This window comes from Erythrolamprus reginae, chromosome 7, assembly GCF_031021105.1.
Source record: "Erythrolamprus reginae isolate rEryReg1 chromosome 7, rEryReg1.hap1, whole genome shotgun sequence".
Classification (NCBI taxonomy): Eukaryota; Metazoa; Chordata; class Lepidosauria; order Squamata; family Dipsadidae; genus Erythrolamprus; species Erythrolamprus reginae.
Window position 1 is genome coordinate 23,659,915 of NC_091956.1, and position 24,124 is coordinate 23,684,038.

The 24,124-nt window shown below is 41.1% G+C and overlaps 1 protein-coding gene across 2 annotated transcripts; it reads right to left on the reverse strand.

Moving 5' to 3' along the window:
- Nucleotides 1-812: 812 nt before the first annotated feature.
- Nucleotides 813-22,721, reverse strand: SLC10A4 (solute carrier family 10 member 4). Of its 2 annotated transcripts, XM_070757159.1 has the most exons (4): nucleotides 21,988-22,721; nucleotides 19,328-19,538; nucleotides 1,583-2,082; nucleotides 813-1,261 (listed from the first exon to the last, which is right to left on the reverse strand). In XM_070757159.1, exons 1-4 carry the CDS (start codon nucleotides 22,449-22,451, stop codon nucleotides 1,210-1,212), a joined length of 1,227 nt encoding a protein of 408 aa, XP_070613260.1. In that variant the 5' UTR covers nucleotides 22,452-22,721; the 3' UTR covers nucleotides 813-1,209. The 2 variants fall into 2 exon arrangements, with proteins under 2 accessions (XP_070613260.1, XP_070613261.1); XM_070757160.1 differs by having other exon boundaries at nucleotides 1,063-2,082.
- Nucleotides 22,722-24,124: the final 1,403 nt, after the last annotated feature.

Here is a 24,124-nt window from a genome sequence, read left to right on the forward strand (position 1 = left end):
TCAGTGATTTTGTGTCTGTGTGCTGTAGCATTGGTTTTTTGCAGAGATCCCTTATATTTTATTGTCATTTAGCAGCAATTGAAATGTTTGAGAGATATTAAGCAGCCTGTTTGGTTATACCCTAAATTCTTTTAAACTGTAAAGATTTGAAATACTGTAATGGGATTTATTCCTGAGCAAGATTCCCATTCCCATTTGTAATGGGGAAAAAACCTGTTGAGTTCAGTAGACTAATTTTGCCTGATGTATGTACTTGGGGGTTACCTCTTTGCTGGTCTCCATGACCTCTATTCCCCCATCCTAGGTCTGTTTCCTCTAGATGCATTCAAAATACACTGCTCAAAGAAATAAAGGGAACACTCAAATAACACACCCTAGATCTGAATGAATTAACTATTCTCATCGAATGCTTTGTTCTGTACAAACTTGGATGTGCACAACAGCATGTGAATTTGATTGTCAATCAGTGTTGCTTCCTAAGTGGACAGTTTGATTCCACAGAAGTTTGATTTACTCTGAGTTATACAGTATTGTGTTGTTTAAGTGTCCCCTTTATTTATTTTTTTGAGCAGTGTATATCCCAGTTGGGAGAATTCAGATTGAGGTCTTGCACAGCTGTTGCAGTTAAAAGAAAGAACAGGTGTTTCTTGTTTAAACACGATTGCCTCCAATCAGTTTTCCTCTCCCAAATGTATCTGTCACAAAGAATTAACCCCAGCAAGAAAACATGCAATTTTTATTGCCTAAGTTCTTCTCCTTCCTCTGGAAGAGGTACTTCTGAACTGTGGATGAGGCAGGCAGTCTGAGATAAATTTCTTAATGGCTTGCCATATTTGCAAGTAATTTAATCAGCCGTGAGGACAAGACAACTTTACTTCAATCTTTTCAATGTAGAAGCTGAATAATACACGATGTACACAACTTTTTTTTAAACAGCAAATGCAGTTGATGCAGGAGATTTACAATTATCAAATACATTCATAAATATGTTCTCTCATTCTCCCCCCCCCTTCTTTCCCTGTCCCTCCCTCTTTCCCTCTTGTTTGCCTCAATCTCCTGTTCTTTTTCTTTTTCTGGTGTGCTGATGTGATGATGGCATTTTCCGAGGACAGGTTGAAGAGTTGTGCAATCACTTCTGAGCACAGTGAGAAAACCAACATAACAACAAATGCTCAGGACCCTCAATGTTCTCCTACTTGGCTGACCAGTTTATTTCATCACATGATGTATAAAGATCTTCTCTTCCTCTAAAGCAGTGGTTCTCAACCTTTCTAACCCCTTAATACAGTTCCTCATGTTGTGGTGACCCCCAGCCATAAGTCTAGCGCCAATTCTCCCAACAGAGCTTTAAGCTGATTGGCAGGAAGGTCAGAAGGGCACCCCCCACTGTAAACACCTGATTGGTCGGATTGTAAAAATATGTTCCAAGGCGCCAGAATAGAAGCTTTAGTTCCTAACACCATGGGAAATTTGTGTTTTCCCATGGTCTTAGGCGACCCCTGTGAAACAGTCGTTTGACCGCCAAAGAGGTCCTGACCCCCTAAGTTGAGAACCACTGCTCTAGAGGACAGTCTGGGTGGGCTCCATAAACACTGGACCACGATCCCCAGCAATTACTGTGCCGTAAGAAACTTCTGGGATTTCTTCTTCCTTCAGTTTCTTGTAAGAAACATCTGTATCTTCTTCGTTATCTCCTCCGAGAGGCTCCTGCTTGTACAAATCCTTTCCGTAGATCTTGTAAGCCAGTACGAACAGCCCAGCTTCAGCGGATTGAAAGAGGGCGTAGAGTAAAGGGAACATATACATGCTCCCAATGAATCGCGCTGGAAAGCTCAACTTGAGGATAGCGGTACAGAGCTGGACATTTTGGCAGCCGGTTTCCAAGGACACTGTCCGCTTGCTGTGCGGGGGCAAGCGGAATAAAGTCGCTATCCCGTAGCCACAGCCGAAACCTGCCAAGGGCATCAGCACTGCTACTACGTATACGGCCGCAGGAATAGAAGCCAGAAGTTCAGGACCAAGCATGGTACCAGTGAGAATGAAAAGTATCACCAGAGTCAGCAGGAGAGACCACAAGGAGATCTAGGAAAGACAGAATTGGATGAAAATTAAATTGGTTGATCACCTGATTGCATTTGGGGCAAATTAAGTACATTTTTCTTTCTCAAGAGCTATGTTAGCTCTAATATACTAGCTATATTAGCTCAAGAGATACATCTTACCACGGCTGAACTGAATGATTGATGTGTATGTGTGCTAAATTGGATTGTTTGTTAGAGTTTATTAATTGTTTATTAATTGTTAGTATAATGGGGGGTTTTAAATTACTTTTGCCATTTATATTTGACTTTTCATGTTATATTTTATTGTTGTTGTTGTAAGCCACCCTAAGTCCTAGTGGGATTGGGGGGGGGGCATAAAAGTCAAAATAATAAATAATACATTTATTGATTGATTGATTTGATTTGATTTGATTTGATTTGATTTGTATGCCGCCCCTCTCCGTAGACTTGGGGCGGCTAACAGCAATAATGAAACAACATATAACAAATCTAATATTTAAAATAATTAAAAGACCCTTATTAAAAACCAAACATACACACAAACATACCATGCATAAATCGTATAGGCCTAGGGGGAAGGAATATCTCAATTCCTCCATGCCTGACGACAGAGGTGGGTTTTAAGGAGCTTACAAAAGGCGAGGAGGGTGGGGGCAATTCTGATCTCTGGGGGGAGCTGGTTCCAGAGGGTAGGGGCCGCCACAGAGAAGGCTCTTTCCCTGGGTCCCGCCAAACAACATTAAAAAAAAGTTTGCAAAATTAGGCACAGTCACTTGGTGACATACTTAACTTATGACCATAATCCCGGGCTCAATTAAGTCAAGGACTACCTACTGCATGCAATTATATTTTAGTTGTACCAATCAGAATCAGACAAGACTACTTAAAAGTTTTAAAAGCTTTTTAAAATGTTGCCTTTGCAACTTTCAGAAAAAAAGAAGGCAAGACATACACCCCCCCCCAAAAAAGAATAATAATTGAAAATCGCAGCCAAGAGAAATGATCTTAGAGGTATATTAATTGTGTCTTTTAATTTCATTTAAATCACCCCAGATTCTAATACTGAGGTAGAGTAAGAAAATACTTTATTCATAGAAGCATAGAAACATAGAAGACTGACGGCAGAAAAAGACCTCATGATCCATCTAGTCTGTATTTTATCTTAGGATAGATATAAGTTTATCCCAGACATGTTTAAATTCAGTTACTGTGGATTTATCTACCACATCTGCTGGAAGTTTGTTCCAAGGATCTACTACTCTTTCAGTAAAATAATATTTTCTCATGTTGCTTTTGATCTTTCCCCCAACTAACTTCAGATTGTGTCCCCTTGTTCTTGTGTTCACTTTCCTATTAAAAACACTTCCCTCCTGAACCTTATTTAACCCTTTAACATATTTAAATGTTTCAATCATGTCCCCCCTTTTCCTTCTGTCCTCCAGACTATACAGATTGAGTTCATTAAGTCTTTCCTGATAGGTTTTATGCTTAAGACCTTCCACCATTCTTGTAGCCCGTCTTTGGACCTGTTCAATTTTGTCAATATCTTTTTGTAGGTGAGGTCTCCAGAACTGAACACAGTATTCCAAATGTGGTCTCACCAGCACTCTATATAGCGGGATCATAATCTCCCTCTTCCTGCTTGTTATACCTCTAGCTATGCAGCCAAGCATCCTACTTGCTTTCCCTACCACCTGACTGCACTGATTCACGTTCCTCTTTATCCCCATTTCTAGGTTTAAAAGACCCCAGTGGCATTTCTTGCTGCAAGGAAGATATTTTAGCCATGTAGTAATCTTATTTGCCCCTTCCTGCCCTTTTTCCAGCTCTACCCTTTCAAAACGTCACAAGTGCATAGTTGCACTTGGAAAATCTAAAGAGTCATATTAGAATGTCAAATTTATTTACAGACCTTTTTCTAATGATTCCTAACATGGAATCTGCTTGCTGTGCACTACATTTTCACTAACATTTTAATATTTTTCCCACTTGGACCCCATTGACTGTATGTGTAGGTATATATGAGAGACAGAGTGGTGAAGTGATGAGACTAAGGTCACCCATGTACTGGTCTGGTGGTCAGAGAAATCAAGAGTTCATGTCCCCTTTTAATTTTGCTGCCTGCATAATTTGGGACTGTTGGTTAACTTATTCATGTGCCCCAAATACACTGAGCAGCATTTATCTCAGCACAGGGGTTCTGCTGAGGGAGAAAACTGAACCTGAGTCAAACCATTGTGGTAACAAACTAGTGTTTTCCACAGGATAAATGTTTGTTTTATCCTGCTGTTGCGAGTCCTTGGAGAGGGGCAGCATACAAATCTAATAAATTATTATTGTTGTTAGAAACATAGAAACATAGAAGTCTGACGGCAGAAAAAGACCTCATGGTCCATCTAGTCTGCCCTTATACTATTTTCTGTATTTTATCTTAGGATGGATATATGTTTATCCCAGGCATGTTTAAATTCAGTTACTATGGATTTGTCTTCCACGTCTGCTGGAAGTTTGCTCCAAGAATCTACTACTCTTTCCGTAAAATAATATTTCCTCATGTTGCCTTTGATCTTTTCCCCAACTAACTTCAGATTGTGTCCCCTTGTTCTTGTGTTCACTTTCCTATTAAAAACACTTCCCTCCTGGACCTTATTTAACCCTTTAATATATTTATTAAATATAATATATTTATTGTTGTTGTTGTTTGTTTGCTTGCTTGTTTGTTTGCTTGCTTGTTGGATTTATATGCCACCCTCTCCGGAGACTCGGGGCAGCTTACAACATATAAAAAGAAATGGTAGAATACAGTAGGATAAATCCAATTAATTAAAACTAAGTAAACTAGTCTAAAATCCCCAATTATGTTAAAAATCAAGTATAAAACGTATCAGGAAAGACTGAATGAACTCAATCTGTATAGTCTGGAAGACAGAAGGAAAAGGGGGGACATGATCGAAACATTTAAATATGTTAAAGGGTTAAATAGGGTTCAGGAGGGAAGTGTTTTTAACAGGAAAGTGAACACAAGAACAAGGGGACACAATCTGAAGTTAGTTGGGGAAAAGATCAAAGGCAACATGAGGAAATATTATTTTACTGAAAGAGTAGTAGATCCTTGGAACAAACTTCCAGCAGACGTGGTTGGGAAATCCACAGTAACTGAATTTAAACATGCCTGGGATAAACATATATCCATTGTAAGATAAAATACAGGAAATAGTAAAAGGGCAGACTAGATGGACCATGAGGTCTTTTTCTGCCGTCAGTCTTCTATGTTTCTATGTTTCTATACCCATTCAGACAACAACCATACATAATATTCATCGGCCAGGGAACTAAGATCTAATCTCCCCAAGCCTGGTAGCATAAGTGAGTTTTGCGGAAGGTGAGGAGGGTGGGGGCAGTGCGAATCTCTGGGGGGAGCTGATTCCAGAGGGCCGGGGCCCCCATAGGGAAGACTCTTCCCCTGGGCCCCACCAAGCGACATTGTCTCCTCTTTGTGAACAGTTTGTGTTGTGAGGTTCCAATTGGCCCAAATAAGGATCAATTTGTTCTATCCGTCAGCCTTTGTGGCTCTTTGATTGCTGGAGTACTTTGCTTGCCAACATATTATTTTATTTTCAGTGGTGGTTCTACTCAATATTCATACTGAGGGCTTCGGTTCAGGAGCAATAAAGCAATATCTGTTCCCATTTACTAAACATTCTGGATTTGCCTGTGGGTATTATTGCCAATGGCACAAACGCTATAGTCAAGGCCATCGTGATAATATCCTGGAATGGCCAACTTCCCAGATCCTCTTATCATATTGAGCCTCAAGATTTGGTTTTCCAAAGATTATGGGCCATGGTGCACCCTGGCAAATGTGTAAGGTGACAACCAGAGGTGGACTGCTTAATAATGGGGATCTTAAATGACATATGCTTGCCCCCGTGACTATTGATTGCTAGCAGAGTCCAAAGCAATTATGCTACTGCACCTGGGCAGGTAGCAAAATCACACGTGGACATGCAGGTGCGCCTGTGGATAGTATGCTTAAATGAGTTTGGGACACTATATAATGCTTCTCATAGAGTAGAACAGCATGGCATGGCATGGCATAGAATAGAATTTAGAATAGAATAGAATAGAATAAATTCTTTATTGGCCAAGTGTGATTGGACACACAAGGAATTTGTCTTTGATGCATATGTTCTCAGTGTGTATGAAAGAAAATATACATTTGTCCAGAATCATGAGATACAACACCTAATGATTACCATAAGGGTCAAATAAGCAATCGGAAAACAATATTAATAAAAATCTTAGGGATACAAGCAACATGTTACAGTCATACAGACATAAATGGGAGGAAAGAAGAGTCTTGAATTGGAGTAGGGGGGTTGCAGCCCTTCCTCAAAGAATAATCAAATTCCTCTGTTTTTCCCCCCTTTTCCCCCCACCAAATTTAAATCAGTATTTTACTGACCATTTTCTGGCCAAAGTTGTTTAGAGACGTGAGTCATTAAGTGAACAAATCCAAGTCCTCCTGAAAGAAATCGATTTCTCTGCATTTATTTTAATTTGGTTTTATGCCAGGCCATAATTTCTCAATCTGTAACTTTGAAGTTCCTCTCCATTAAGACAATTTTTTTCCACTAATCTCTCTAATTTTCTATTTGAAGACTACACTTAGATAAGTGGCTGTTTTCATCCCACTAAGTGTCCGCAGTACTAATAATTTATTTTATTTATTTATTTATTAGATTTGTATGCCCCCCTCTCCGTAGACTCGGGGCGGCTCACAACACAAAACAGTTCAGATATTTTTAAAAACCCATTATTAAGCAGACATACATACAAACATACCATACATAAATTGTATAGGCCCGGGGGAGATATTTCAATTCCCCCATGCCTGACGACAAAGGTGGGCTTTGAGGAGTTTACGAAAGGCAAGGAGGGTGGGGGCAGTTCTAATCTCTGGGGGGAGCTGGTTCCAGAGAGTCGGGGCCGCCACAGAGAAGGCTCTTCCCCTGGGGCCCGCCAAACGACATTGTTTAGTTGACGGGACCCGGAGAAGGCCCACTCTGCGGGACCTAATCGGTCGCTGGGATTCATGCGGCAGAAGGCGGTCTCGGAGATAATAATGCCATTTTCTCCTATAGAACCAATAAGTATCCAATGAATATTTGTATAGAATAGGTGTCAAACTCGCGCCTTGTGGGCTGGATGTGGCACGGGTTGCCATAGAGAGGAAGGAGTCACACTATCTTCAAGGGCACCAGTGGGCAGACTAGGAGCAACAGATGGAAACTGACCAAGGAAAGATTCAGCCTGGAAATAAGGAAGAACTTCCTGATGGTCAGAGCGATCAACCAATAGAACGGCCTGCCAGTGGAGGTTGTGAACACCCCAACACTCGACATATTTAAGAGGAGATTGGACTGCCATCTGACTGGGGTAGTGTAGGATTCCTGCCTGAGCAGGGGGTTGGATTAGATGACCTAAAAGGTCCCTTTCAACTCTAATAAATAGATAAATAAATAAAATATACTTTGGCCAATAAATAAGACTATGAATTATTTACACTTCTTTGGTTCTTGTTTTCTTTCTTGACCTCAATGATACCAGTTGGTTTAGATTGTCATGGGGAATGTTGTACGGATCTTATTCAGAGGGAAGTTGGGGAGCCCTTGCCGGGTAGTGCCGAGGATTTTAATAAGTTTTTCGTTGTTAAATCGCTCAGATTCGGATGGACCTTGACTCCAATTAGACAGCAGTGTTGACTGACAATGTTTCAGACGAGGTGACTGGGGCTTGTCTTTGCCCACCTGTCTGGGAGGAGTTTGACCTGGTGACACCTCATGAAGTGGACAAGGTCATTGGAGCTGTGAGTTCTGCCACCTGTTTACTGGATCCATGTCCCTCCTGGTTGGTCTCAGCCAGCAGGGAGGTGACATGGAGTTGGGTCCAGGAGATTGTCAATGCTTCTTTGGGGGGTTCCCTCCTGGCTCCCTACAAGGAGGCACTTGTGCGCCCCCTCCTCAAGAAGCCTTCCCTGGACATGTCCAGTCGGTGAAGCAGTGGAAGTGATGTGCCGGTGCCTGGAGGCTGTTAGAGTCTGGATGGGTGTCAACAGGCTCAAACTCAACCCTGACAAGACAGGGTGGCTGTGGGTTTTGCCTCCCAAGGACAATTCCATCTGTCCATCCATCACTCAGGGGGGGAATTATTGACCCCCTCAGAGAGGGTCCTCAACGTGGGCGTCCTCCTCGATCCACAGCTAACATTAGAACATCATCTTTCGGCTGTGGCAAGAAGGGCATTTGCCCAGGTTCGCCTGGTGCACCAGTTGTGGCCTTATTTGGACAGAGAGTCTCTGCTCACAATCACTCATGCCCTCATCACCTCGAGGTTTGACTACTGCAATACTGTCTACATGGGGCTACCTTTGAAAAGTGTTCGGAAACTTCAGATCATGCAGAATGTGGCCACGCGAGCAATCATGGGCCTCCCTAGATACGCCCATGTCTTGTCAACACTCCACAGCTTACATTGGTTGCCGATCACTTTCCGATCACAATTTAAAGTGTTGGGAATGATCTATAAAGCCCTATATGGCATCAGACCAGGATACCTATGGGACTGCCTTCTGCCGCATGAATCCCAGTGGTCAATTGGGTCCCACAGGGTTGGCCTTCTCCGGGTCCCGTTGACTAAACAATGCCGTCTGGCGGGACCTAGGGGTAGAGTCTTCTCTGTGGCGGCCCCAGCCCTTTGGAATCAACTCCCCCCAGAGATTCGAATTGTCCTGACCCTCCTTGCCTTCCGCAAAATGTTAAAGACCCATTTATGCCACCAGGCATGTGGGGATTAATCCTCCCCCCATCTTTCTGACTCTAGCATTTGAGAATGGTGTGATTGTGTAGAATTGAATGTGTTTTTTTTAATAATAATGGGTTTTAAAATTAGTTTTAATATTGGATTTGTATCACGTTGTATTTTGTTACTGTTGTGAGCTGCTCCGAGTCTTCAGAGAGGGGCGGCATACAAATCTAATAAATTTATTATTATTATTATTATTATTATTATTATTATTATTATTATTATCATCATCATCATCATCATCATCATCATTATCATTATCATTATTAGCTGGAACAGAATTCTTACACATGATACGTTCTTCATTTAGCATTGCTGGGCCTCTGTTTTGACTTTCTTACATAAGAATGGGAAAAGAAACAGTTTACCTCCCAAAGGATCCCATTCTTACTTGTAATATTGGATCTGGATCTACTGTACATTACATTGTGTTCTACTATACACTGGTCCAAATAAATATCTGTTCAAACTTCAGTCAGGCCATAAATAGTACATTATAGTCCTCATGCTTCTCAGCAACTACTAATTAATGAGATAAAGTTAATTATGCAACCTTCCATGTCCTCAATGAATCTGGATGCTTGCTGGCACAATTCAAATTTTTGTCCCTGATTAATGCTCCATAATTAACATTACATTCCTCTTGAACAAAGAACAGCAGGAAATGTCAGCCTAAATGCATTAAATGCAGGAGAACCATCCAAACTCTACTCTGATTTCCGATAAGTGCGCATGAGATGAGCATGAATCAGGTCTAAAGGAACAGCATCGAATCCAGTTGGAAGAAAGGGAGGAGAAATAGGTTTTTTTACGGATTTTTTTTTGTTTAATCTCCTCTCTTGAGTTTGAAAGTATTTTAAAGATAAAAGGATTGTTAACTGGTAAACAGGAGCCTATTTTGGAGGGGGGCAAGAAATAATGAGATAAGAAAGAAAAATAAACAGAAACCATCAACTGGATTCATTAGATTTTAAAATAGGTTATTTGCTAGGAATAAATGTCAAATTTAGTATTTTTCCTTCCTATTCCTCTAAATCAGGGGTCTCAAACTTGATGACATTGAGGGCCACATCAGGGTTGTGTTTGACCTTAAGGGGATGGAGTGGGTGTGGCTGAGGTGGGCGTGGCCAGCTTGATGTCACTTGTGTCGGGGGCACCTTGGGCGACCCAAGTACTCTTCTAGAAAAAATGGGCTCTATTTTTGCCTGCGACAGTCTCCTGCAACCTTCTGCTGGGAAAAATGGAGTTTGGGAGTCCCTGCGGTTTTCTGTTTTTGGCTGCGATGGCCTCCTGCAATTTTCTGTCAATGAAAAGGGAGCTCCAGAGGGCTGCACAGAGCTCTCCTGAGCTCCATTTTCACTGGCAGAGGCACCACGGGCAGGTCCTTCTCTGTTTCCAGAGTGGCCCAATGGGCCAGATCTAAGTACCCTGCAGGCTTGAGAGCAATAGCAATAGCATTTAGACTTATATAGCGCTTCATTGTGGTTTTACATCCCTCTCTAAGCGGTTTGCAGAATCAGCCTATTGCCCCCAACAATCTGGGTCCTCATTTTACCCACACTGGAAGGATGGAAGGCTGAGTCGACCTTGAGTTGGTGGTGAGATTTGAATGGCTGAACTACAGCTAATAGTTAGCTGAAGTAGTCTGCAGTGCTGCAGTTTAACTACTGTGCCGCATCCAGCCCTCGGACCTTGAATTTGACACTCCTGCTCTAAGCCACCTTCAAAATAAACAAGATGGCCAAGAGCACCTGCAGCTATGCTATTGTAGACGTCTGTGGTTTTAAGAAGGAACCTCAAGAACTGGCAGTTGAGATTATAATTTTCATCTGCCATTTGGATTCATATTAAAAGATTTGGGAAGGAACCAGAAGATGCAACAAATGAAGTTCTTATAACTAAATATATTGTATAAAGAAGAGAAAACTGGTTACAGGGAATATTATCTGCACGTTCTGAATGAATGACTCCAGGATCAAGATGAGTTAAAAGGATTGGGGAGAGTAAGTTGTATCAAAGCATGGTAAAGATGATTTCAAAATCATTAAGCATGATCCTGTCACAGGTTGGGGGTGAAAACCCTGAAAATTTCAGATATCCATTGTTTAAGAGGAGAAGAGTGGCTATACTGGATGGGACCTGTTACCTTTGAATGAAAACACTGTTTCTAAAATGTATTGCCTTTCTTTTCACAAGGCCCCTTGAGAACCAATAATAGAACCATAGAGCTGGAAGGGACGTGGGGGCCTTCTAATCTGATCCACTGCTCAGGGCAGGAATTCTTATACCATAGAGACAAATGGCTGCCCAATCTTTTCTTGAAAACTTTCAGAGATGGAGGACCTACAACTTTTGGTGGCAAGCTCCTTTACTGATTAATTGTTCTCACTGTCAGGAAATTTCTCTTTAATTCCATGTTGGATTTCTTTATAAAATGAGTTGCCACCCATTCATTCTTGTCCTGGCCTCAGGTGACGAGGGATGGATGGATAGATGAGAAAGAAAGAAAGGAAGGAAGGAAGGAAGGAAGGAGATAGACAGACAATAGAAAGATAGGAAAGATAATGATTAGATAGATAAGATTTGATGGATAAGAGATAGATAGATAGATAGATTGATTGATTGATTGATATGATATGATAAGAGAGATTAGAGATAGATAGATAGATAGATAGATAGATAGATAGATAGATAGATAGATAGATAGATAGATAGGCAGGCAGCAGGCAGGCAGATAGCTATGATAAGATAGGTTAGATAGAGATAGATAGATAGATAGATAGATAGATAGATAGATAGATAGATAGATATGATAAGAGAGATTAGATATAGGATAGATAGATAGATAGATAGATAGATAGACAATAGAGAGGTGATAGATGATGGATAAGATTAAATTGATAGATGACAGATGACAGAAAGATAGATTGATAGAAAGAAAGATAAGAGATAGATAAATAGATAAGATTAGATAGATAAGATTAGATAGATAGAAAGATATGGATGATAGATTAGATAAGAATAGATAGATGACAGACAGATAGACAAGATAGATCAATAACGTTAGGTCTTAATAAAGAAAACAAAAACTGGAATGACTGAAAACAGATCATTTTAATGGTTCACATTTTAGCAACTAGTTTACAATTTGTTTATAAGGACAAAAGGCCATCATAATTCCTAAAGAAATGATTTGATTATACTTTGAGAATTCCTGGCTTCAAACCAGTCGACAAACCAGACTAACAAGGGCTGATGTTTATTGTCAATCACTCCACCAGGCAAAAGATAAATGCTTTCCAAAATCAATTTGTAACTCAAGAAGACATGGGACAATACGGTCTTTAATTACCTTGACATCTGCTGGGAGATGCACTCAACTAAGCATGAGCTCTGCAGGTGGTTCTGAATATGGCTTGCTAACAACTGCATGCTTCAGAAAGCAAAGCAAGATACAAGAGAGATAGAATCCTTGATTTGACACTAATCAGTAGAGAAGAGTAAAGTGGAAGTTCCAGAAATATCACAGGAAAACAACTATAATTCTGGAATTCTAGAATTTGAAGAAAACTAAACTTGAGTATATTCAAACGCATATCCTGGACTTGAAGCAATCAGCTTTTAGTCATTTCAAAATAAAAGATTCTAATAGGAATATGGGGCTACGCAGTCCTTTAAAAATGACAGACTAAAGGAATTCCAAGGAACAATGCAAATCTGGGGGGGAAATAAGCCATCATTATGTCTACAAAAAAATTGATGGCAAACTGAAAATTAAAAGGACACAGATAGGACATGGAAGGAAGAACAGGCAATTAAGTAAATACAAATAAGTAAGAGGTATCTGAAAAGCAAAAAGTACAATGTATTCTGAATAATAATAATAGGGGAAGGTTTGGTAGGGAAGGTTTGCCTATTTGCCGATGACTCTAAAGTGTGCAATAGGGTTGATATTCCTGGAGGCGTCTGTAATATGGTAAATGATTTAGCTTTACTAGATAAATGGTCAAAGCAATGGAAACTGCAGTTTAATGTTTCCAAATGTAAAATAATGAACTTGGGGAAAAGGAATCCTCCATCTGAATATTGCATTGGCAGTTCTGTGTTAGCGAAAACGTGAGAAGAAAAGGATTTAGGGGTAGTGATTTCTGATAGTCTCAAAATGGGTGAACAGTGCAGTCAGGCGGTAGGGAAAGCAAGTAGGATGCTTGGCTGCATAGCTAGAGGTATAACAAGCAGGAAGAGAGAGATTATGATCCCGCTATATAGAATGCTGGTGAGACCACATTTGGAATACTGTGTTCAGTTCTGGAGACCTCACCTACAAAAAGATATTGACAAAATTGAATGGGTCCAAAGATGGGCTACAAGAATAGTGGAAGGTCTTAAGCATAAAATGTATCAGGAAAGACTTAATGAACTCAATCTGTATAGTCTGGAGGACAGTAGGAAAAGGGGGGACATGATCGAAAGATTTAAATATATTAAAGGGTTAAATAAGGTCCAGGAGGGAAGTATTTTTTAATAGGAAAGTGAACGCAAGAACAAGGGGACACAATCTGAAGTTAGTTGAGGGAAAGATCAAAAGCAACATGAGAAAATATTATTTTACTGAAAGAGTAGTAGATCCTTGGAACAAACTTCCAGCAGACGTGGTAGATAAATCCACAGTAACTGAATGTAAGCATGCCTGGGATAAACATATATCCATCCTAAGATAAAATACATAAAATAGTATAAGGGCAGACTAGATGGACCATGAGGTCTTTTTCTGCCGTCAGACTTCTATGTTTCTATGTTTCTAAATGAAGGAATAAGGAGTATTCTTTGATAAATGCAACCCCCTGACATTGAACAATGAAAACATAAATATTTAACACTTATTTTGGCTGTTTTATCTTAAAAGACTATTGTTCTACCACACAGTTATAAGGAACAGGATGAAAGGATGAAATATTTGAAGTCCTATTAATAGAAACATGATCAGGGAAAATGAATATGTTTTCAATATGTTTAAACCACTGAGACCATGGTGAGTTGCAATCTGTAGTGCTGAGAGAACCCAGAACGTAGAATTATCAGTGTTGTGATTCAGCCTGAGGCTGCTCAGGGACCAGCTGTGTCTCTGCTGGCTCCATGCCCGGAGGAGGATGACAGTGCAGAGGAGGGGGCTGAACAGTCAGACGGGGGAGAGGAGAGTCAGGAATGGGATGAAGGCGAACAGCATGAGAGCCCCGGGGGGGCTCTCCCCAGACAGTAGCTTGGAGTCATTAGGTGATGACGCACAAGCTGTCAATGACATGAGACAGAGACGTTCAGAGCAACGAAAGGAACAGTTAAAGAGATATTATCACCATTGAATTAGAAGCAGCTGGGTTTGGGTGTGGTCCTCATCAGCAGGGTTTAAAAGGCAGGCAAGGCCTTGCAGCCATGTGGAGTGTTATCAATTGGAGTTGCGGTGACCTGTTTTGATTCTCAGCGTCTCTGATCTTGGCTTGTGGCCTTGCAGTCTGGAAGACTCGTGGGAGGCATCTGTTTGCTATCTACAGCTCCGTCTTGGCAGCAAGAATCTGGTATTGCTTCATGGACTATTCCCTTCGTGTATATATTTGAAGTTCCAGCGTTTTTCCTGTTTGTAAGGACATTTTCTGTTACCTGTGTTTTCCTTGAATTATATAAACTGCCTTTGCCTTTTACCAGTGTGTCTGGCTTCTCTTTTTGGGTTGGTATTGGCTTCTGGAGTGACCCAGACAGAACAATCAGGAAGGGAACTTGGAGATCTTCTAGCCCAAACTCTGCTCAAGCAAGAGATTCTATGCCATTCCAGACAAATGGTTGCTCAACCTCTTCTTTAAAATCTCCAGCAATGGAGCAGACACTTCTGGAGGCAAGCTGTGTCACTGATTAGCAAGAGCACTTAGACCTATATGCCGCTTCACAGTGCTTTACAGCCCTCTCTAACTTATTTACAGAATCAGCATATTTAACCCCAACAATCTGGCTCCTCATTTTACTGACCTTGGAAGGAAGGAATGATGAGTAAACCTTGAGCCTAGTGAGATTCGATCTGCCAAATAGCCAGCAGTCAGCAGAAATAGCCTGCAGTATTGCATTCTACCACTGCGCCACTGTGGCTCCCTAGTTCTCACTGTTAGGAAATTTCAGGGTTGGATCTCTCTTTAATAATCTATAATAATCTATCTCTAATAATAATAATAATAGAAATCCATTACTATTGTCCTGTCCTCAGGGGCTTTGGAAAATGGGCCAAGTCCCTCAAGTATTGGAAGACTGCTATTATGTCGCCCTAGTTCTTCTTTTCATTAGCCCTAGACATACCCAGTTCCTGCAAATGTTTTAGCCTCCAGCCCTCTGATCATCTTTATTGCTCTTCTCTTCAATTTTTCCAACATCATTTTTGTATGGTGATCACCAAAATTGGACATAGTATTCCAAATGCATTGATGATCTTATGAAATTTATATATTATCTTTACAAAATCTTGGGGGAAATACCAGCTGACTGTGGCAGATTACCTGTTGTAGCTAACTTCAAAAATATAAAAGGTTTCAGGGACCTCTGGAAGTTGGCGTGATGAGATCAGAAACTCATCTTACCAAGCTAAGTGTTGTGGTCCGCCAGAGTTTGCAGTAGAGTCGGACAGTGAGGAGGCTGGGGAGGAACATGGGCCTGGAATCTGCAGAAGGCTTGGTGGCAGAGGCAGAGATCCCACCCAGGCCACCTGGGAGGTCTGTGCTGACTCAAGAGCCTCCAGAGACTGACATGAGCGAGGGAGAGGAACAGCAGGAGGCTGTTCCCAATACGCGCATCTGCAGAGCTGCCAGAAGGCAAGAACAGTTACGGAAGAAAAGAGCTACTAAGGCTTGGAGATGATTGGCCCCTCCCATAGGAGTAAACTGATGTACTTGTTGCGGGAAGCAACTTTGTTCAATTCAGCACTTCTGACTCTGTGTTCTGTTTGGCCTTGCAAAGCTCCTTACCAATTAGGTCTTTACAACAATAGCATTTATAACAATAGCAATAACAACTGCTAACTTTAGAATTATATACTGCTTCATAGTGCTTTTACAGCCCTCTCTAAGCGGTTTATGGAATCAGCCTCTTGCCCCCCAACAATCTGGGACCTTATTTTACCCACCTCGGAAGGATGGAAGGCTGAGTCAACCTTGAGCCGGTGGTGAGATTTGAACTGCTGAAGTACAGCAAGCAGTTAGCTGAAGTAGCTTGCAGTGCTGCACTCTAATCACTGTGACACCCCAGCTCTTTGGCAGCGTGTCAAGAGAGATAAAGGTTGGTGCTTATCAGCCTTCTGAAAAACTTCTGTCTGGACTCATTAACATTATTTGGGACTTACGGCTGGGAATGAACGTAATTCACAGCTGTTAAAATTAAAATAGTTTTTAAGGACTCTGTACTTGATTATTTATCAGGAAGCCTAGGTCAGAACACTAAATTATTTGGCAAGTGGGAGGTATCCTATCCCATGAAGAGCAATTTAGAAAGAGGCACCACCTTAATAAATAGTGGCTAAAAAATCATTTCTAGGATTCTGTAACTAAAGTTTCTTCCAACAAATGAGATTCTGAGATTCTACATTTATCTGTTGAGTGGCCGATAAAGATGTTGACAAGTGGGATGTACAAGATGAGGTGGCTTCTTTAGTTGTTCAAATAGAGGAGTCAGAAACATTTTCTTGCACTGCATAAGGACAGGTCTCTGGCATCCTTGATACTCCAGGATCTTGGTTGTTTGCTTGCAGACATTTCATTGCCCAAGTAGATAGCATCAATCCTACGCTATGGTACATAGTCAGGTAATGAAAGGCCTGCAAGCAAACTGCACCAAGGACTACACAATTCAACCCTAAGCTATCTATCTGTCTGTCTGTCTGTCTGTCTGTCTGTCTGTCTGTCTGTCTGTCTGTCTGTCTATCTATCTATCTACCTACCTACCTACCATCTATCTATCTATCTACCTACTACCTACCTACCATCTATCTATCTATCTACCTACTACCTACCTACCTACCTACCTACCTATCTATCTATCTACCTACCTACCTACCTACCTACCTACCATCTATCTATCTATCTATCTATCTATCTATCTATCTATCATCTATCTATCTATCAATCTATCATCTATCTATCTATCTATCTATCTATCATCTATCTATCATCTATCTATCTATCATCTATCATCTATCTATCATCTACCTACCTACCTACCTACCTACCTATCATCTATCTATCATCTATCTATCATCTATCTATCTATCTATCTATCTATCTATCATCTATCTATCTATCTATCTATCTATATCTATATATCTATCATCTATCTATCTATCTATCTATCTATCTATGTATCATCTATCTACCTACCTACCTACCTACCTACCTACTACCTACCTACCTATCATCTATCTATCATCTATCTATCATCTCTCTCTCTCTCTCTCTCTCTCTATCTATCTATCTATCTATCTATCTATCTATCTATCTATCTATCTATCTATCTATCTATCTATCTATCATCTATCTACCTACCTACCTATCTATCATCTATCTATCTATCATCTATCTATCATCTATCTATCTATCTATCTATCTATCTATCTATCTATCATCTATCTATCATCTATCTATCTATCTATCATCTATCATCTATCTATCTATCTATCTATCTATCATCTATCTACCTACCTACCTATCTATCATCTATCTATCATCTATCTATCTATCTATCTATCTATCTATCTATCTATCATCTATCTATCTATCTATCTATCTATCTATCATCTATCTACCTACCTATCTATCATCTATCTATCATCTATCTATCTATCTATCTATCTATCTATCTATCTATCAATCATCTATCTATCTATCTATCTATCTATCTATCTATCTATCAATCATCTATCTATCTATCTATCTATCTATCTATCTATCTATCTATCTATCATCTATCTACCTACCTACCTATCTATCATCTATCTATCTATCATCTATCTATCATCTATCTATCTATCTATCTATCTATCTATCTATCTATCTATCTATCTATCTATCTATCTATCTATCATCTATCTATCATCTATCTATCTATCTATCTATCTATCTATCATCTACCTACCTACCTACCTACCTACCTACCTATCATCTATCTATCTATCTATCTATCTATCTATCTATCTATCTATCTATCATCTATCTACCCACCTACCTATCTATCATCTATCTATCATCTATCTATCTATCAATCATCTATCTATCTATCTATCTATCTATCTATCTATCTATCTATCTATCTATCTATCTATCTATCTATCATCTATCTACCTACCTACCTATCTATCATCTATCTATCTATCTATCTATCTATCTATCTAAATCATCTATCTATCTATCTATCTATCTATCTATCTATCTATCATCTATCTACCTACCTACCTACCTATCTATCATCTATCTTTCTATCATCTATCTATCTATCAATCAATCATCTATCTATCTATCTATCATCTATCTATCATCTATCTATCATCTATCTATCTATCTATCTATCTATCTATCTATCTATCTATCTATCTATCTATCTATCTATCTATCTTCCCAGCTACCTACCTACCTACCTATCATCTATCTTTCTATCATCTATCTATCTATCAATCATCTATCTATTTATCTATCTATCATCTATCTATCATCTATCTATCTATCTATCTATCATCTATCTATCTATCTATCTATCTATCTATCTATCTATCATCTATCTATCTATCTATCTATCTATCTATCTATCTAAATCATCTATCTATCTATCTATCTATCTATCTATCTATCTATCTATCTATCTATCTATCATCTATCTACCTACCTACCTATCTATCATCTATCTTTCTATCATCTATCTATCTATCTATCTATCAATCATCTATCTATCTATCTATCTATCATCTATCTATCATCTATCTATCTATCATCTATCTATCTATCTATCATCTATCTATCTATCTATCTATCTATCTATCTATCTATCTATCTATCTATCTATCTATCTATCTATCTATCTAATCTAGCTAGCTAGCTCCATCCATAATCTGTCTGTCTGTCTGTATATCTATCTATCTATCTCATTTATCTAATCTATATCTTTATTTATCTTTATGTTTTATTTCTATTTATTTCTATTTTTATTATTTCTATTTTTATTATTTCTATTTCTATTATTTCTATTTCTGTTATTTCTACTTCTACTTCTATTCCCTCCCTTCTTCTACTTCTATTCCCTCCTCTCTTTCTTTCTTTCTTTCTTTCTTCCCTTCTTTCTTCCCTTCTTTCTTTCATGAGAAGACAGGTGTGTGCTCCGCTTACCTTCACAATAATGTCGGCCAGTCTTGCGTATCTGTAGCGGATGAAAACCCCAAGGCCGATGGGGAGCAGAGTGCTGCACAAGGTCAGGGTGACAGCCCCCAGGGGCAACAGGCGCACTAACGGGGTGTTGATCCAAGCTCGGCTGTAGATCCACAGGCAAAGAGGCATCAGGATCAAAGCAAGCAAGGTGGAGGATGCAGTCATAATGATGCTGTCAGGAAGGAAAGAAAGACAGACACCACTGAGTTGAGAGCACAAGATAAGTGGCATCCTGAAACCTCTCAACTTTTCCTGTGTGGTCCAGTTACTCTCAATGGCCAGAGGGACCTGCATTTAACCAGTAGTGCAGAATTCAGCCTCTTTTTTTCTGTGTACTCTTGATGCCATCTAATGCCCACCTCAAGACTGTTCTGTGAAGGAGAGGAGGCAGCCATTTTGGAGGGGGGAGGGGAAAGGGGAAGAAACTTATTTTGCTCAAAACCAACTCTTAATATTTGCAGAATTGTCTGTCACCCTATTGTATTTCTCTAGTGGAAGTTCCTACAGAGGGACATTTGTCCCTGCTTCCAGTTCTCTTTTTCCCATTCCAGTTCTCTAGATCACAAGATCATATGCTGCAATGTCCTGCCTGTCAGCGACTACTTCAGCTTCAACCACAACAACACAAGAGCACACAACAGATTTAAACTTAATATTAACCGCTCCAAACTTCACTGTAAAAAATATGACTTCAGTAACCGAGTTGTCGAAGCGTGGTATTCATTACTGGACTCCATAGTGTCATCCCCAAACCCCCAACACTTTACCCTTAGATTATCTACTGTTGACCTATCCAGATTCCTAAGCGGCCAATAAGGGGCGAGTACAGGTGCACTAGAGTGCCTTCCATCCCCTGTCCTACTGTTCTCCTATATCTCCTATACCTTTCTTCTATTCCTATATCTCTTCTTCTATTCTTTCATTGATATGTTCTATTACTATATCTTCTTTTCTATTCTTTCTTATATATATTTTACTGTGAGTATCTCCTCTATAACCTTCATCATGTATTTTACTATGTGTATATAGATATATACCCACTAAAACCCTCATTGTGCATTGGACAAAATAAATAAATAAATAAAAATAAATAAAATAATTTTACCTCATCACCTGTAGCTCAACCAGTTCTGGAAACATTATTTTTAAGCTGGTAGGTTCTGTGGTTGACCATTCCAATCACATTGGAAGTCTCTCAAACCTTTTATTAAAAATCATTTATTTGAGATATTTGAGCCGTACAGGTAGCCTTAAACCCACAACTGAGCCCAATATTTCCATTGTTAAGTGAGACATTTGTTAGGTGGGGTTTGCCCCATTGGATGACCTTCTTTCCCACCGTTGATAAGTGAGTCCCCTGATTGTTAACCCCCCTATTGACTCTGCTTGTCAGAAGGCCGCAAAAGGGGATCGTATGACTCCGGGACACAGCGATGGTCATAAATAAGAACCACTTGCCAAGCATCTGAATTTTGATTGTTGTGATAATTGGGGGATGCCTGGAAGATCGTTAACAGTGAAAAGAAACGGTCATGCGCTCCTTTTTTTCCCAGTGTAACTAAACCAAGTGTTGCAGAAGAACCAGGATGGCGCAGTGGTTAGAGTGCAGCACTGCAGGCTAATTCTTCAGCTAACTGCTAAGCTGTAGCTCAGCAGTTCAAATCTCACCACCGGCTCAAAGTTGACTCAGCCTTCTGTCCTTCCAAGGTGGGTGAAATGAGGACCCAGATTGTTGGGGGCAATACTGTATATGCTGATTCTGTAAACCACTTAGAGGGGGCTGTAAAAGCACTGTGAAGCGGTATATAAGTCTAAATGCTATTGCTATTGCAAGTCGAGGACTACCCATAGAAAATGTCACTGCTATCCTCCCAATTTCTTAGCACAGAGGTCTTCAAACTTGGCAACTTTGAGACTTGTGGGCTTCAACTCCCAGAATTCTTTAGCCAGCTATGTTGACAGGTGGGATGTCAATTCTGGGAGTTGAAGTCCACAAGTCTTTAAGTTGCCAAGTTTGAGGACCTCTGGCTCTAGATGTTTCTACCTCGTTCTGAGATAATCTGCGGAGCTGGCTGAGGAATTCTGGGAATTGAAGTCCACAAGCCTTAAAATTGCCAAGGTTGGAGACCTCTGGTATAGAGGCAATGTGGAAGATGATTCTTATTTTAAGGAGTTTGGTGGCACATTTTAAAATTTCTCCTTGGTATTAAGAAAGGGGTTATCAGGGACCATCAAACTTAGCAACTTGAAGACCTGTGGACTTCAACTCCCAGAATTCTCCAGCCAGCATAAAGTCCAAAACTTTTTAAAGTTGCCAAGTTTAAAGAGGTCTAGTCTATATGTTTCTATCTGATTCTGAGGTAATCTGCAGAGCTGGCTGGGGAATTCTGGGAGTTGAAGTCCACAAGTCTTTAAAGTTACCAAGTTTGAAGAACCCTCACCAACCTCCAAGACCTTCACCTTCATTTTAGCAGCCGCGGCCACTTTTAACCTGGGCTACAGCGAGCGCTACACCTACAGCACCTCGGGCTGAGCGAAGAGGCCGTCGGCAGGGGTTAGAACCGCCCCTCCGCCCTCCACCACCATCCTCGCCCCCCTCAAGCTGGCTCCTTCCCGCCTACCTGAGGTTCATGTCTCCGTCGACCAGGAGGGACATGAGGTTGGAGAGGTTCCCTCCGGGGCAGCAGCCGCAGAGCAAGACGGCCACGGCGGCCACCTCGTCGAGGGCGAAGATCAAGGCCAGCAGGAAAGCCAGCAGGGGCATCAGCCCGAACTGACAGAGCAGCGCCAGCAACAAGCCCAGCGGCCGCCTCAGCTGGGCGCCCAACTGGCTTAGCTCCACCGTGCAGCCCAGGCCCAGCATGGTCACACACAGCGCCAGCGCTACGAAGACGCTCAGCCCGTGGTTCAGCGCCCCGTCCCAGAAAGGAGCCGCCTCGACGCCGCCGCTGCTTTCCGCGGGGGGCAAGCCCAGCGCCGCCTCAGCCGCCCAGGGAACCGAACCGGCGCCGGGCCGGGCGTCAGGCGTCGCGTTCCACGGCCAAGCGGCTGTCAGGTTCTCCGGCGCGGCGGAGCTGCTGTCCATGGCGGGGTTTCCCGTGGGCGCGTCCGCCTCGGAGTGAAGAGACGGCCGGGCGCCTTTTGCCAGCCTGCCTTACGCGGAGCTGGATGAGGTGAAGCTTCCCGGCAGGCGCTGCCTGGCGAAGCCCTCCGATGTGAGACCCGCGCGCGGGAGACGCAGCGTCCTCCCACAGACCCGCTCCGTCCGTCGCCTCAGCGCCGCCGCCTCTCTCTCCCCCCACCTCTCTCTTCCCTTGGGGCCGCCTCCGTTCTTCTCCAACGACCGCGCCCTCGAGAAAGGCAGCCGGACGCCACCCGCCCAGCCCCCCGACTCTCCCGCCGTCTGAGGGCGGATTTCTGGCTTCCTTCTGCGCGCCTCCGATAAGGAGGAAGGGCCTCCCCGCGCTTTCTGAGGGAAAGAAAGCCATAGATAGCGGCGTGGTAAAGAACCGTCTTTATTTGATGATGATGATAATAATAATAATAATAATAATAATAATAATAATAATAATAGTAGTAGTAGTAATAATAGTAGTAATAGTAGTAGTAATAGTAGTAATAGTAGTAATAGTAATAGTAATAATAACAACAACAACAATAACAATAGCAACAATAACAATAACAATAGTGAAATAGAATAGAATAGAATAGAATTCTTTATTGGCCAAGTGTGATTGGAGGGTAAGGAATTTGTCTTTGATGCATATGCTCTCAGTGTACATAAAAGAAAATATACATTCGTTAAGAATCATGAGGTAAAACACTCAATGATTGTCATAGGGATCAAAATAAGCAATGAGGAAACAATATTAATAAAAATCTTAAGGATACAAGCAACAAATTACTGTCATACAGTCTTAAGTGGGAGGAGATGGGTGATAGCAATGATGAGGAAAAAACTAGTAGTAATAGTAGTACTGACTTAGTTCATAGTTTGACGGTGTTGTGGGAATTATTTGTTCAGCAGTGATGGTGTTTGGGGGGGGGATGTTCTTGTGTCTAATTGTCTTGTGCAGTGCTCTATAGCAGTGATTTTCAACCTTTTTTGAGCAACTACACATTTTTTACATTTACAAAACCCTGAGGCACAGGGTAGGAGGGGGTGGCTCAAAAAAGTTTGGACAATTTTCTCTCTCTCTCTCTTCCTCCCTTTCGCTCTATTTCTCTCTCCCTCCCTCTTTCTCTCCCTTCTTTTTTCTCTCTCTCTCCATCCCTCTTTCTCTCTTCCTTCCTTCCTCTCTTTTTTGCTCTCTTTCTCCCTCCCTCCCACTATATCTTTCTCTCTCCCACCTTCCCTCCCTCTCTTTCTCTCTCTCTCTTTCTTTCTCTCTCTCTCTTGCTCTCTCTCTTGCTTTCTTTCTCTCTCTTGTTCTCTTTCTTTCTCTCTCTCTCTCTTGGTTTCTCTCTCTCTTGTTTTCTTTTTCTCTCTCTTGCTTTCTTTCTTTCATTCTCTCTCTCTTTCTCTCTCTTGCTTTCTTTCTCTCTCTCTCTCTCTCTTTCTTTCTCTCTTTCTTTCTTTCTCTCTCTCTTGTTTTCTTTCTCTTTCTGAGCTTCACGGCACACCTGACCATGTCTTACGGCACACTAGTCTAGTGTGTCGCGGCACACTGGTTGAAAAACACAGCTCTATAGTGATACAGTATTTTGAGGGTAGGAGTTGAAACAGTTTATATCCAGGATGCGAGGGGTCAGTAAATA